This window comes from Phasianus colchicus, chromosome 8, assembly GCF_987193195.1.
Source record: "Phasianus colchicus chromosome 8, bPhaCol1.hap1.1, whole genome shotgun sequence".
Lineage (NCBI taxonomy): Eukaryota > Metazoa > Chordata > Aves > Galliformes > Phasianidae > Phasianus > Phasianus colchicus.
Window position 1 is genome coordinate 18727196 of NC_143443.1, and position 16685 is coordinate 18743880.

Consider the following 16685-nt stretch of genomic DNA (forward strand, 5'->3'; position numbering starts at 1 on the left):
TTCATCATATTCCTGCAGCTCCAAAATATAAATGCTGTGTTATCTCACAAGAGGAGTACCTACCTTCCATCATGGTCACTGGATCTTCCATTTTGGGTCGTAATATATTTGGTCCAAATACTGTAGCTAGGTTCTGAACACTCATCTTGTTAACGCTGGAGTGAGCCTGAACTTCATCAAGGAACCTTGAAAAGCCCCCCCAGAAAAATCATAGAAGGAGAGAAATAAGTCAGTCACTTCTCAGACTGTAGGCATGCTGGGCAGAAAGTTTTGCCCTGTGTTTATATGCAGCCTGGGATCCAAAAATGCTCCTACAGACTAACTGCAGCTTAGATATTCAAACTCAATCCCAGACCTCTTGTATGAACAAGAGAGGACAGAATATCTTCTGCCAAAGGTACTTCTGACTATGCAAATACAGATTTTCTGGGAAATTTCCATTTACATGGAATGGTTTCTGCCAGTTTTCACTTACAGATGGAGGTAAAAAAAGACATTTCGCTGATCTTCTCATCCTAGAACTAAGCAGCCCGTGGGAAGAGCTTTATTTCTTGAATCTGACAAAACACAGATAAAGAGCTTCTTGTGAATGCATCAGCTGGGCAGACATCAACACATGAAAAAAACGTTATGTGAGCCAAAGATAGCACATGAAGAAATGCAGACAGACTGGCTATCTGTATGCATACGCTGGAATTCAACAGAATGTTTCTAAAAGTTATATGTTTTGCAATTTGGAACAGCCTCAGTAGGAGCTATAGTAGGCTGTAAGAAACACTGAAATAGCTTATAATTGGCCACATTACAAAAAGGACAATATGACATGAAAACCCAGAGAAGCAGGAAACAGGTCTCAGACCTCAGAGTTGAACAATCTCACTCTGCCTGTACTCTGTTCTTAATGAACTGCTGTTCATTCTGGGGTGATTTGAGCAGTTTTAGCAGTCAAAACATTTCCTCATTGCCAACTGAGTAGTACAGTACAAACTTCTGAATGCTTCTACTTGCAGTCTGACTTTTTCTAGGCACTCCTATTGTTTACGAGGCTTTCAGTGTGCTGAGACCTGAGAACTGTTTTCTTCCCTAAGTCAGAACAAAAATCTACATTACTTTCTTCGATTCTTCACTTAGAAACATGTATGATTATATTCTCTTCCATATTCTCACTTAATGTTTTGCAGTTCTTAGATACCAAACCACAGAAGTACACAGTGAGGCACAATACATTTTTCAAAGCATTCAAAAGTACATTTCAAAAATGCTGTCCATCTGTACCCTTGGGAACGATTGTCATCTCCTGAGTAAGGCACGGGCTTCATGTCAGCATTTATGTCTACTGCTTGTTGCAGATGTGCAAAGGACATTACCACAGAGATCACAATATGACAAAGTGAATTACATTGTATTAAGGCTAACATTCTGTTCCAGCTCCCAGACCATTCCTTCCCACCTGGAACCGGCACAATCAGCAGAGAGACAAAAGGAGAAAAGGCCGCAGAATCCCTGGCACTCCAAGCCACTCCCAACCCCACTTCCAAATCAGACCTGAGGCCAGACTGGCCTCTATCATAACTCTATCTGCTACTCAGCTTGAATTACAAATCCTCCTGCTGTGCAGTGCCTGGAAATACTACCTTTCCTTATTGGTCTTTAAGTGCTTCTGAAACAAACAGTACCACATAGCAGCATCATTGACACTTGCTTTGAAGGCTGTGGATGACAGCAATTTGCTTGGCTGCACATCCACCTATACGTACTTTATAGGAGCAGTAAGTTATGTGTAAGTGGTGACTGAACATTCAAACTTTCAGAGTAAATTATTTGTATATAAGATTGAATCTCACAAAATGTAGTGACTTTTCCAAGTGTTAATTTCACTTACTTGCATATGTACTTCAGAAGATTGTAGTTGGCTTGGGGCAAATTCTTTACCTGTTTAACCAGTTCCTGAGTACCCTGAGGGACAAGAAAAACAAGAAAGGAGAACTATAAATATAAATGATGCAAAGCAGACATGACTCTCTTTCAGTGCTATAAAATCCTCTTTCCAGAGTCAAACCTGCGAATCAACAAATGATAGCACAATGAGGCTTTGTAGACAGTATCATCCTTCATTGTTCCTTCCCTCTCAGGTAGAAACAGTGGTCCCAGTAAGAGAGATCCACTACACACCATATATTGACACTAGATAGAGAGAAAATAGCTGTCTATGGGAGTGCTGTTGGCCCAGCAAGCAGAGGTGCCCACCCAGAGAAGCATCATTACTGGGATCTTTCCCCAGACCCAAAAATAAATGAACAAACAAAAACAAACAAACAAAAAATTATTATATACATTTATTATATATATAAATTCTTCTTCTTATTATTATTTTTTAAGAAAAAAAAAATCTTAAAATTCTAAAATACAGAGAAAGAAAATAAACCAAAAAATAGGTGGGCTGTCCATCTACAACAGAAGGAAAATCATCCCCTTTGCAAACCACCAAGTCAGCATGCTTATTCCCCAAACACCAAGAAAAGCTTTTGTCCAAGAGAAAAAGGCTGCAGAATTCCTGAAGTCAGATCACAGACTGAAATACTGAAAGCCCACATCCAGAACTTGATTCAGTGTTCTAAATTTGTGGAAATCCTCTTGTCAGCTGTAATGGTTTAATGTAAAAACCTTTATCAAGGGAAACCTGCTGGTCTTCAGTCTGCTCACAGGTATACTGGTATAAGTGGACCAGCAAATATGCCTTTCCAGCACCCTGCCTATTCAAAACTTCAGAGGCACTGAACATACCATAAACAGGGTGCAGTAATGCCAAACAGAGCAGAGGAGAATTTTTCTTTAAGAAGCTGACAACATTCCAGTTCAGATACCTCCTTTTTAGTTACTTCCATTTGCAGTCATTCTGAGCTGTGACACTTCCTCGTAAACTTTCTGTCTTTACATTAAAATGTAAGTACATTAAAATGTAAGATGAGAGATCTGCCTGACAAATGACTTAAAACCCTGAAGCTACTTAAACCATCTTATGAAAACCTGTGACTCAGGGCTGTTGTCCTGCTGCAGTCCCGCCATCATTTACTCGTTCCTTTCAATGCTGCGGTTACCCTGGAAGTTTGCTCATTATTTGAGACTACCACCCCTGTGTGAAGATTGATATCCAAACACATCTGTGAAGAGTGATTGCTGTTAACTAAGGGAGGACTGCTAGAGAAGTTTCAGAAATAGCTGGTTCCAAGCCAGATAACTGCATTTGGACATTCATTTGCAGCTTTCCTCCATTTTGTAATGAATGTCAGGGAGGGGATTCTGTGGGCAGCCTCCTGCAAGATCTTCATGACTCCTCTGCTCCAGATAAGTCTGGAGTCATCAGTCTGCCTCCATCTTTAATGTCCTGAAAGTAAATAATTTTTTCTTCTGAATTTGCCAGTAAACAAAAGAGTCCAACTAAGAAAAAGGTGAACTTTAAAAAAGTACTCTTAAAAGCAGTAAGTCTTTTTTTAATTCCTCCAGGTAAAAATCACGCCGGTTAAAAGTGACAACAATGGAGTCTCCAATAAAAGAGCAGTCTCTTGAAAATCTCAAACATCTTTCTTGAACTTCTGAAGACATTTGAATCAAGGAAAGCTGCTATTGATGTGAAGGTTAAAGTCAGTTTTTCAGGTCATCCAGCTTTCAAGTGAGGTGTTTGAACTAGATATTGTTGAGCTAACAAGCCTCTCAAGTTTTGCTCTGTAACCCAATTTATTTCAAATACAGAAATCAGAATGACATTTGGCACTGTGTTTCAAGTGCTCTGAATTAAAATGTCACAGCTTCACTGGATACAAGAGAGGGCTTTGTAGCAGAACATGCAGGCAGCTGGAAGTATGATCTAAAGGTACAAGCCCTATCTGAAAGAAAAAAAGGTTGTAGATATTTATCATCCATGCTCTGCCACAAGGAATCACAAATGTGGGATTACAATGAGAGGATCTTTCGGATTCACTGTGGTAGAACCACTTCTCAGGTTTGAAAAAAACAAAACAAAACAAAACAAAGAAAGCTTCCATATTTGTGCCCACCAACCTGACCAACAAATGCCAGGAAGCTGAGCTGGTGAAATATGGAAAATGCGAACTAGAAACTGCTGCAGTGTTACCAGCTAACACAGTACAGGTTGTGGTGTATGGCTGCAGCCAAGCAAGCAGTAGAGGCACTGTGCTGCCATTCACCATGATGGTAATCTGCAGTAGTAACTTAACTCCTTAAAAAATGCTGCTTTATTTATCACAGTTTTTCCAAGGAGTGGTCCTATAATCAAGGATTTTGCAATGTGTGTAAGAGATCAGCACTAACAGGGCTAGTTCTGGTCTAGACGGGCTAGAAAACTGGCAGCACTTCAAATGTTCACCCAAATTCAGTTCCTTCTAAAATCCCAAAGCCAGTGGCTTAGTCCACTGAACTACTGAGGGCATCTCTAGAGTACAGTCAGCAGGGAAGGCTAAAACACTGCCACATCAGCTCAGAATCAAATGAGTTTTTTAAGATTTGAAGATCTTTCATTCATTCGTAAATCTCCTTCTCACAACCAGCTGGGATCAGAATCCAATCTCCTTTTAATGCTGCAGAGCTGCTGAGATACCTGGAGGCCTCAGCACAGCCACAGCTCAAAGGCTTCATTAAGTTTCTGTTTGCATTCCAGAACCAAAATTTAGTTGGGTGATGAACGAACATGAACAACAAAGAATCAAAAATAGATGCCTGGGACAATGCTGGGGTATTTTTTTTGATACAAATGGAGATTAGGCCAAGCTAAGGTCATGATAGTTCCTATCTATGTTCACAGTGTAGCAGTATGAAGTGCCAACTCTTTTATCTGAATTGCTATTTTGCTTTAAGTAATTCTGGTTTTATTTGGGGAGGTTACAACTAAAGAAAATCATAATTGAGTCTAAATGTCTTATTCAAAACTTCCGTATGAAAAATTAGAACAAAACATTCCTTCAAACAATGATTTGAATTTTGTTTCAAGGTGTGTATATATATATATATATTTAATTATTATTATTATTTTCAAAATGAAACATTTGACTTTGAAATTCTCTGAATTTCAATGAAACCACATTTTTCAGCAGGGGGACTTTCCATGTGGGAGGCAAGGCAAGCCCTACAGGCGGGTATGACTGTGCTCCTTCTGCTCCACGTGCTACTGTGCACGTACAGCCTTTCCGCCCTTGGTGTGTGCACTCCACCTTTCAAAAAAAAAAAAAAGTAAACAGCCCTTGTTGAGGTTCCAGATTTTCCTGACCAAAGGAATGGTTGTTTACTGCTGTGATTTTAATGAGACAACATTGTGCTATCAGCAGTACTGTATTTTCTAAGCTTTCATTTCAACTATCTGGTCCTCCTCATCTCCTTTCTAATCCAAAGAGAACAATGCTTTCACTACAACTCTTTTCAGTCTGGCCTTGCTCCCACAAAACTAACACAGATGCTGCTTCCCAAACTGCTGCAACCTGTGTAGGCAAAATCAGGCAAAATACAAAACTACATCATTAATAAGCTGAGCAATGCTATACAATTATGTTTGCCCAACTTGGCACTGCCTCTACTCTTGTGCAATAGTGCTTAATGGATTCAAAACTTCTCAGTCTGCATTCTGTATGACCAAAATGAAACCAGCTCCACTGCCTTAGGAATGCTGCTGTTTCTCACGAGATCAGCCTTTCTGCTGTCTGTAACATAGCACCCTGCAGCAATGACTGCATTGGCTGTTAATATACGAGCAAGTTTTGGAGCCAGTAGACACATACGTGTACCGTTTAAGAGACAACACTAGTGCACTGACACACTGATGCAGCTGTGTCCAGGACACAAATGAGTATCAGTGTGCAGTGTTATACTGTGTCATGCACAGATACCACAGATAATTGCTTCCTCAGAGCTGGCTAGAGAATAGGTTGTGTGTGTGTGTGTACAGACAGTACCAAACTTGCTTTCTGCCCTTAAAAACCCCCTTATATATTATCAGATATTCTGTATTTGATCCATGCAAACAAGCATCTTCTTTTGGCATCATCAAGGACTCAATCTTCCCAAAGCCACTTCAACTAAAGGTGAACAAGGCTCTCAGCAAAGAACAGCTGTTACAGTACCCACCAGAGACAGAGATGTAAGAATGCCCTTGAGGCCACACGCAGAAAAGGACAGAAACGTGGCTGCGACTTACAAGCCCTCAGGCCTTCGCTTCTTTAGCTGACATAAATAATAAGGCGTACAACTCTAAACCTCACTTTAGAAGGCAGCACAGTTCCACCCACATTAGACCAGATTCAACGTGCCCTTGCAGTCAGCAAAGAGCTCAGACATCGCCACACAGGGAGCAATATGGATAGAACAGATCAATCAATCATATTGTAAATTATCCTTGCGAGAGCTGAATCAAAATTTCCACAATTGCCACAGAGTTGAGGTTTCTCTGAGGAAGCCAAATGGAAGAACTGAAGGTTCTGGAAAAGTATTCATAGCTTTACTTCCCCCATTTTAGGATAATATTATACTGTGTCCTTTTAGAGTGTCTATCCTCTAAGAAATACAAAGACCATCACACCAATCAACATCTCATTCAACAACTCTGGAAGGCAGAATATACTGTTCCCATATATGACATTGAAAACACAGAGAAGGAGAGTGACTTCATAAAACTTGCTAATGAGTCAACAGCAAAGCTGGAAAAGGAACCTAGATCTCACACCTTGCACCTCTTACTGATTATGCTATAGAACACCACTGTTCAGATGAGAGAAGCACTAGGCTACAAGACTGACTTAAAATAGTTCCTGCTTCAAGCAGGAGCCTGTGATACTTAAGCCGGTGCATAGCTTCAGGAAAATTCAGGGGAAGGTTCCCAGGAACTTCACTGATTTTAAATTAGGACTGAAGAATGATGAGAAGGAAGCTGTATTGGGTCTTGGAAAAAACCCTCAAGGTAGAAGGAGACAGATTAGAATGATCACTGACCTCTCCCTCATCTTTTGAGAGTAGCTGTCCACAAGAAAGAAAGTCTTCGTATTTGGCAAAGGGGATGACAGGCTCTGGCAGCTCTCGGAGGTAAAGCTTCAGGAGGGACGCCACAGTGTGAACATCCGTGTTGCTGCAATACAGAAGAAGGAAGGAAATTTAGACACCCACGCTACCCTAAAGCCTGATGCCTTCAGGCAGGGTGGATCAAAGTCCCTCTTAGGGACAAGGTAGGTACACAAAGTGGAACCATTCTGTTACACATCTGTATGAAGCATTACGGTCTACCTTGGGACCAGGAAGATCTCCCCTCTGTCAAAATAAGAATGCATCTCAAGCAATGTGAGCAGTGAAGGGATGCTCCTGCTCAAGGTAGGTGTGGTTCCTCAGACAGTGTGGTCAAGAAGGTGTGCAATGCAGAACACAGTGATCACACGGTTCTGACAACAAATCTCTGCACCCTCATGCAATCAAACAATCTCTGATCCTCTAACTGAATCCTTCTGCCTGATACTCTTCCACTGCAGGGGCTTCTTTTCCCTCTTCTCTATCCTTTACTTTCAATTAGGGCTTGAGGTATCAAATGCCATGATGAAGATGCACCGTTTCTTCCCTTTACATTATCTATTCAATTTCTGGTTTGTGACAGTGCCTCATTACAAGTTGCCTACTGTACAGCTCTGATTACCTTTGCAAATGGCTAGAAATCTCAACAGTTTGTGTCACCAGCTCTTCACTTCCCACCACTGCCCTGACAGTCTTTAGAGAATTCTGAGAAAAACACATCAGTAAACAACACAGCCTCAAATTCTCACTTCTTTAAAAGCTGAATCTCTTCTCTTTACAGTGTTTTTAAACAGTACTTTGAAGTGTAATGAACTCTACCAAATATTTTGCAGCTGCAGGAGACCAGTGCAAGGACAAAATACACAAGACTAGCACTTCTATTTTTATTCTGCTCTGATAAGAGCATTGGATTCAATTCTCTTAAAGAAACTTCCATCCCTGTTATTTTACTGAAGCTTGCTAATAATTCCCAAACTACTGGGAAAGGAGAAAAATACACAGGCATGCATACTGACTGATATTAGAAACATAACTGTAAAACTTCCAAATTTTTTTTTGAAAATTGGAAAAATGACCGGAACGAGCTGCTGATAGTTTAATAAGTATCAATATTTGACCACTTGTTATTAATTTTGCTATTTCTATTCAATAACTCTATCAATCTGAGAATATCAGAGTTTTCTTCAGTTGATTACAAATACTTTACAAATGAGGTCAATAACCTTAAATCTTTTGTTATGAAGTTTCAGGCATGAATGATTATCACTCAGCAGCAGAGCCCATACATTACAACTTCAGGTCCCCTGGTTGGAGTTTATTGTTACACCAGCATGGCCAGATGAAATCCAGCCAAAATGTCAGTGACATGGATATGCGATAGGAGCAGACTGCTGTAGGTGCTTCCAACTGCAACACCTGGCTTTTCATTAAATACCTACATATGCATTTAAAACTTAAACTGAAAACCCAAGCCTTTTAAAAGTAAATATTTTAATTATTAATCATCGGAGATCTATCATGGGACAGGTAGGCTTTAGCATTTGGAAGATCAAACAATGTTGAGTTCATCACAGAATCAAACTGCACTGGCTGCAACCAGAAAGAAGGAGAAGAAAAAAAAATGTACTCCTTCACTGTACCTGATTTGGGAACAAGGATATGGATATCACGTTTGCAGAAAATATTTGCTGCTGCTTAGTTATTCTAGGCCATATACAGACAGTTACACAGAGAGAATTATGCTTGCTAGGAGAAGTCTTTCACTCAGCATGATGGAATTGTTTCTCCCTTTCTGTGGGAGCTGATATAAAAGATCAGAGAGCAGGGCCTGCAAGCTGCAGTAGTCACGGTGGCTGCAAGGGGAAGGTAGGGCAGAAAGGCAACAGCTGAGGAACCCTCAATGGTCACACTGCTCAGATGCTACCAGGCTTTACTCCTCCAATTCTGTGCTGAAAATTGAGTTGTCCATTTCAGATCAACGACCCAAATGACAGGCATTCCTTCATGAAGATCTTCATTGCCTCTGTTAAAGGTGATGCTTCTCATTGATCTATTTCACTATTGCAAATGCCTATGGAAATAAAGGTGCCTTCTGCTTTCAGTGTTCTGGGAGGAGGCTTTTCTTGTCTTTGGGCAACTAAGTTAGAATAGATTAGAAGAAGGTAAGACGTGGAAGTGAGACTGTCCTAATTAATTCCATCTGTAGTTACTCCTATTCCTGAATAAGTGTTTTCCAAAACAACTCTGTTCACTTCACTTCCACATGAATTTAGACAATTCTAACTCTGAACCAGAGCATCCAGACGTTTAGTTAAAGGAAAAAAAAAAAAAAAAGATTTTAAGAAAAGATGACATTTCGAGTTTTTTTCATGAAAATGTCTCAACTCTTCTACTTAGGGAGCAAATACAGACTGTGGTTAAGAATCAAAGAAAAAAGGATGGGTGGCCTGGGAAGCAGAGGGGAGGGAAGAATTAGAAGAATGCTCACAATAAACTCAAAGGATATTTTTCCCAGGATGAGTGCAAACCCAATGCTATCATGCAGGAGAGCAGTATTACTTCCTGCAGCAGTAGGTTGGTACAGCACTGGCAACATCAAGATTGGCTGCAGATCCACAGGAAAGTGATTCCCCGAGTTAATATGCTGACATACCAGAAACTGCCAATGCCACCTAGGAAACCTGTCCTAGGGAGTTTTGGCATGAAATGGACCCTGGTCTCCAGGTAAAGATCTCAGATCTGATCCCACTCCTGGACGTGTGATAGATCTGTGCAATGCCCTGGGATCCAAGCACCGCTAAAGTTCCAGTACTCTTCCAGGGTCAAGGCAAAATTCTCAAAGGGCTCTTCAGGTCAGCACAATGCTAACCATCATTCTGGATAGCATGTGTGCACATGAGAGAGGGAAAGAAATAGCAGTTACAGAGGATGGACAGGATATGGCTGCAAGGGCCCGAGAGCATCCACCCTCCTGATTATTTGACTGGGCTCATAGCCAAGGTAGAGATAGTGTGGCTGAGAGATGTCCTATTCCTTGGCCGAACTTAGAGCTCTTCCTGTTGCAGCCAACAGCCCCTCAGCCATGACTGACTGGCCACACACCCCGTTATCTCAACCAGGACATTGATTCAAGGTTGGAATTCATAGACTCATAGAATGGCTTGGATTAGAAGGGATCTCACAGATCATCAAGCTCTACTTCCCAGCCTGACCTTGGACATTATCGCTATGGACTTGCCTGCTGATCATGATCCTGAGCCTCAGTGCTCTCTCTGCATCTGCCTTGAGTACCTGGCTCAGGTATGATGGGAGTGGGGTCCTCGTGCTTGTTAATGCTCTTGGCTCCTGAGTCACCTCCCCTTGAAGAATAACTGGCTCTCAATGGTCCCTGACACTGGCATGGACAGTGAGACCAAAACGCAGCTACCATTTCTCTGTACCACACAAGGAGTGATTGCATCAACATATTTGCAGAGGGAATTAAAATGGGAAATTGTCATTTTTCTTTTGGAAACATCTGACTTAACTTTTACTGAAAAATCAAAACAGAACACAGGTGTCCCTAAGATATATTCAACTTTGAAATAAGTGTTCTTCCTCAGATGCTGAAATTCTTGACCAAAAAAGAATTCATTTTGGCCTAGAATTCTGTGGCCAGAAAATACTTGGCTATGACATGCTGATAAATTCCATACATTACACATAAAACAGCCAGGGAAAGATGTGTAAAATCTTGGTGACTATTCTGAAACCCAGTGACAAAGGAAGGGTAAGAGTTGAGATTTTTCTCCTGGACAGATTCACTATGGAACAAGAGAGAAATGCAACATCTGAAAGAAGTAAGACATTACTGTCCTATGTATTTTTATGGTGGGATCTTACCAACTACTGAGTGGGCTGTACCCACATTTAGCAATGGCTTTCAAGATGTGCTTATGCTCAGCTCAATTTCTCTCCCTGCTCAAGCACTGAACCAAATGTAGGCCTCAACACTCAAAACCATGCAAGAGAGAGGCCCAGCAAACTCTCTGAATGAAGAGAACGTGTAACTAAAATAGCTACCATCAGGCTGCTCCTGCCAGACTTTACATACCACAAGTAAAACAATCTGAATTTGCTGATGTCAACTCACCTGTCAAAGAGTGGCTTCTCTCCACAGTCAAAAGAATCCTGCAAATCTTTGACAAGGTTGGCTTGGCCAGGCATCCGAAAGAGTCCCTCCTCTGTAAGTCCTCGCTCCCGAATAAAATCCACACACTGTTCCACCAGCAGTGGGGCTAACCGCTGGCCATACTTCCTCTCGTACTGCACAGTGTCCTCCAATCGCTGTCCAAAGATCCCTGCCAAAAGAGAGCAAGAGAGACATTTGGGTGTTAACTGCAACCCTTCGTGAGCTATTGCTCTGGGTGAATTATGAGGGAAATTATTTTGTATGGATGGAGCTGCACAAGGGTCCAGTTTTTAACAGACTCTGAAGAATAAACGGGTTTTAAAAAACAAGTACAATTACATGCCAAGTGTGATTGGTTTTTTTTTTCTGCTTAAGAGTGCTTTAAAGTACCCTTTACCCTAAGATAGTATATACCTCAATATACACAAGGAGAGTGGAGTTGAGATTATGCTTATAGTTATCTACAGCTGCGCTGAACCTGAATTAAGTAATTACATTTCCATTGCACCTTCAGTCTTAAGAATGCCAAAACAGAAGCATGGGACACAATGCTTTTTTACACGTACACACCACTCACACAGTTACTGTTCAGTAGTTTGCAGCTGCCCAGCCTAACAGGTAGCACTCCCCCTGCAAGAAGATTACCAGCATGACAGAATATAGTTGTCCACATCAAAAGTGGCTTATGAGAGTGAAACTGCTCTCACTCTCCACCTACTGTAAACTCTGAGTTTCTATTTATTTTGCCTTAATTAAAATTAACAAATGAAAATTAGAAAAATAAAACACAGGTATGCACAAAATCATTGCTTTTCCTACTAAAACATGTCTTACTTTCTGCACTTTGGAAGTATAAGAAGCATCAGATACTCTAAAAGCAGGCTGGCCACAGGTAGTAATTAGGTCAGACCTAATAATGCAAACATGCACCAGCAAGTATGAAAGCACTGGCTCACTCTTTGGTGAAACTGGAGTTCCTGGACAATGCCAGCTGCTGAATGCCACCACTGGGGTCACATCTTTTTGACAACGCAGAAGAGACTCAGGCTGTGAGGTCCCTAAGTTCAATCCCTGCCACTAGGAGATAACTCCATCTAAAAGGACAACCTGTGAGCCATGCTCTGCAATCCCAGTTCTAGCACCCTATAAGATATGGAGGAGTCAAGGAAGACAGCAAACAAATTAATCTCATTCTGGAGATTAGGTATTTAGAAATTTGAAAATTCCAAGATTTACTCAGTTTCAGACAGGAAATTCTACTCAAACATTGCTCAAAGCAACTGGTAAATTTACACTGATATCAACAAGGAGCTTTAGATCATGCACTTAGCATTCAGTCATACAGATCTGAAAAAAACCCATCAGAATCCAATACCAAAGTTACTCTGTTCACAAACAGCAGCCAAGTAGTGTTTAATGATGCATGCATGTGAATATATCACATTTCTTTTGATCATTTTGGTCATTTTTAGGGCTCTCCTTTCCCTCCTACTAATTAACTTATTTCCCATTTCTATCTTAGTGCTGTACTCATGGCATGCTGATAACTCACAGCAGAAGTTTCCGTGCCGCTATTCACTATCCTCCACAGGAGATCTCATATCAAATTGTACCTTCATTCTGAATTCAGTCCAACCCTGCTGAATCCTTGGTGAAATAAAATCTAGCACTGACATTAGTGTTAACTCCCTGAATGAAACATGCAAACAGGATCCTGAAACCCATTTTCCATTCACTGAAAAACTGTTACATGTCAGAATACAGAAACCTTTCTTACACTCCAGCCTGCACAACTGCACTGCATAATCAGAGCTGGGGGGCCATGAAGAATCTTGAAGGAAATTCCCTCCCTATCCTGGCAGGAGAGCATGCCCTGAAGTGTAGGAGCGACTTATCTTTATCACTGTAAATATTGTTTGTCTTTCAAAGTAAAGGTTTTACTGGTTCTAATTTCTAATCCGTTCATGAGTTTTCACAGAGATGTTCCTGAAATTATATTCTAGGAGAAGGAATCTCTTCCTTGTTTTGCTTTGTAATCTCATCAAGTAATTCATGTTGCCATGACAGGGTAAAGCAAAGCAGCACAGCAGAACTGCTTGTATTTGGTGCTCAGCACTATCAAAGGGTTTCCAGGACTCTTACAGATGCCGAGTAGCCAAGGAAAAACAATATTCGCAGCCTAGTTTCTCTAGTAATATCCAGATCATAGCTGAGAAAGTAAAGTCTCCAAGGCTTGCTCATCTTGGCCTCTGTAATTCTCAACAACGTTATCACTGCACACAGAATAATCCAGGCAAAAGGAGCTGCAAGGTGCAGTGCAGAGCTCTCCTGTATGAAATCTGAGCAGGAGCACACAACCTCTCTAACCTCCTTTGTGCTATTCTGCTGGTGAACATTTTTCCCCCCTCCTCTGAACCGTGTATTTGATCCTGGGCTACAGGCTGCCTTCAGTCAAAAGGTCCTTCAGCTTTAGTTACAGCAAGTTCAGCCCAAACCCCAACTTGTATATTAAAAAAAAAAAAAAAAAAAAAAAAAAAAAAAAAGTTAAATAAAAAAAAAAAATCACCAAAAAAATCACTCCATATCCTATCATCAATCTCTGAGCCAGGCTTCTTCCCACCAAACCCATCTATTTTCTCAAAATGATACATGAAATTCACTCTTTCAGATGCAGGAGACACAGCCACAGGGAGGTCAGGCTATGTAATGGCACGGCAATTAAAGAACAGCAGCCTTGCTTTCCCAAATCTCCTCCTCCTAGCTGACTGACAGCCTTGCTTCCTTCTAAAGAATGTGTCTAGAGAAAGACTGGGAAATAGGCAAATGCTCTGCACTTCCCCAGGTATAGAGTACAGTTAGCAGTTCTCCAAAAACCCCATGTTCTGGTGTTCTAGACTGATCCAGAGCAAGGACAGAGGCCATGTCAGACACTCATATGCAAGCATATGCACAGAACTACTGCATGTGTGATCTCCACTTGCAGCATGAAGCTTTTCCTGCTTTCTCCTAGTCTTGCCTGGCCTGCAGTCAGTGACGTGCCCTCACAGTTCGGTCAATTTTTGCTGAGGTGATGAGAAAAGACCCTCAAGCCACTGCTAGGATGAAAGACTTCTCCCAGCCCAGCTCTTTTGGCTGCCACCCACCTTGGTTTGGCAGAACCATTTCAGCCCAATTCCGATTGCAAACATATATTTTCTCTTTCCCTCATCCCATACTTTTAGAGGGAAGTGCTAGAAAAAGTCCCCCAGGCATTGCCCAGATGAAGTATTTCTCCCAAGTCAAGTTTGTTGGTAATTCCAACTTCTCTTTTGCAGCCCCTGTCACACTGCAGCCCTGCACTTTACTTTCTCTCTGTCCTGACGCTACTTATATTTATTTATTTTTTTTTACTAAATCACAGACAAGGATATCTCGGTCACTGTGCAGAGAAAGATTGCTCCCATATCTCTTGGTAGGAAGACCATTATAGTTAGGGTTTAGAGAGAGAAAAAGCATAGAACAACAGTTAGAATAGGGCTGAAAAGAGGCAGCCAAAAGCAAAAAAAAAAAAAAAAAAAAAAATGTCAGGTTTGAAGAAATCACTCATCTGTGCCATGGCTGCAGAGCTTGTTCATGGCTTAGAAGAGCAAATTATGGTTATGGTTCAGAGAAGGAGTGAGCTTTCTTTGGATTGGGGCTGGAATAGGGCTTCCAAAAGCAAGCTAGAGCTGCTGACAGTCCAGGGCTTGCAGAAATCTTTCTTTCAGGCACGTGGCACATTCACCTACTTCGGTCTCCTAGGGCTTAAAAGGGCAGACTGAGGAGGTGGTGTCCTCTTAGTTCTATAAATCATCTCACCTCAGCTAGGTCTCAGAAAGGCTTGTAAAACTTAGTTAAATATGCCTGAAACCAGCAGATAAGACAGCATTGCTGGTCTGGACAGGGGCTGCCCTGCTTTGCAAGGAAAAACTAATGTGGAACCAATTGCACACAGCCTCATCTGCTGGCTCCTCAAGGCACAGGTCTGGTTTTAATAAGTGGGGCTACAGCTCAGATGGAACTTGGCAGTTCTTCACTCCATCTGATGAGCCTGCTGGCAGACACTGAAGTCTCTCTTCATTCAGAAGAAAGGGAGCCACTGCCATCCGGTCACACTCCCAGACAGGGATAAGCTAGAAATAAAGCCAAAAGCTACTGGCAACCCAAGGGTTAACCTTCCTTGTTATATCCTTATCTATAGCTGGGCCCTTTTGTTTGGTTTGAATGCAGGAAAAAGAAAAAAAAAAAAAAAAGCAGCATGGTTGAGACCACATCCTGAATTTCAGAAAGATTCAAGAGATACTAAAGAAAAAATGGGCTACAGAATTTCTTTCCTCTACTCCAACAAGCTGTCTCTGTTCTTTAAAGATTTAGGTGGCTCTTTGTGGAAAAAGCAAGCCAGGAATGATGTGCTAAGACACAGACAGTCTTTCTGTCCCGGCCTGAATATCTCACCCACCGGCTCCAGGCATACAAAGCCTATACATTCAGCTACGCTGTCTGGACATGCTGTGGGCAGGAAAATATATGCTCTCTGCTTCATTTTTCCTCATCAGAGCTCTGATTTCAACCAAAATAAACCAAAGAAAGTGATAATAAAGTCAGTGCTTGAATGGATTTTCTTTGCACATAGGACTGAGGACTCTATACCTCCTTAAAGAGGGAAAAGTCCAGACACACCTACATCAGCTGTAGGCACAGGTTTAGTACACACATGCTAAGAGATGTACAGGAAGATAATTAGGCACACACCTGGATGCTGCTATACAGCCTGCACACCCGCGCACGCATGTGGTGCTTCACAGACAGCGGTTTGTGGATATAAAAGTTGTGTACGTGCTCACCTGCACAGGTAAGCTTCTGCTTTTACCTTCCCACACTCATGCTTAGGCTCCCATTTATCTGTCCCCTCTCACACATGAAAGCACTGCGAAAATCCATGGGCAGACATTCAGAAGTGCATAGGCTTTCCCAGCAAAAAGCACACACAAACCTGTAGCTCTTCCTGCCCTCCCCTGGCCCACCCAAGCACATGCGGCATGAATTACTGCAGCACGACTGAAAGCAGAGCTCCACACCAGGCGCTGGAGCAGCCCCCCAAAAGATAGCTCCTAACGACTAACCGTCCAGGCAGACAAAGCATGCAAAAGCAGAGGAAAGAAAAGGAAACAACAGATAATCAGGAAGCAACATAAATGTGACTAAATAACTTGCCCAAGGTCACGCAAACAACTCTGTGCCAGAACTCAGCATCTTTTAACCTCATTCCCCACAAAGATCAGCCTCCATACTGGGACACAGTAACTCTGATGCATCTATATTCATTTAATCATTCCATGTAAAAAGAAGCATAACTATTTCCCCATTAACTCAAATAGTAGCTTGGCACCCAGTAGTATTTTTGGCCACAGCCTGGGTCCTTCCCACTCCTTCCTCT

At 41.6% G+C, this 16685-nt stretch overlaps 1 protein-coding gene across 9 annotated transcripts in view; it reads right to left on the reverse strand.

Moving 5' to 3' along the window:
* ARHGAP22 (Rho GTPase activating protein 22) overlaps positions 1-16685 on the reverse strand; it is a 148968-nt gene that overhangs the window by 10508 nt on the left and 121775 nt on the right. For all 9 annotated transcript variants that reach the window (XM_090145172.1, XM_031607680.2, XM_090145170.1 and 6 more), the window contains 4 exons: positions 11192-11399; positions 6994-7126; positions 1883-1956; positions 64-185 (listed from right to left, as the gene is read on the reverse strand). In XM_090145172.1, coding sequence (XP_090001298.1) covers positions 64-185; positions 1883-1956; positions 6994-7126; positions 11192-11399 — 537 coding nt within the window. The remainder of the gene's footprint in view (positions 1-63; positions 186-1882; positions 1957-6993; positions 7127-11191; positions 11400-16685) is intronic.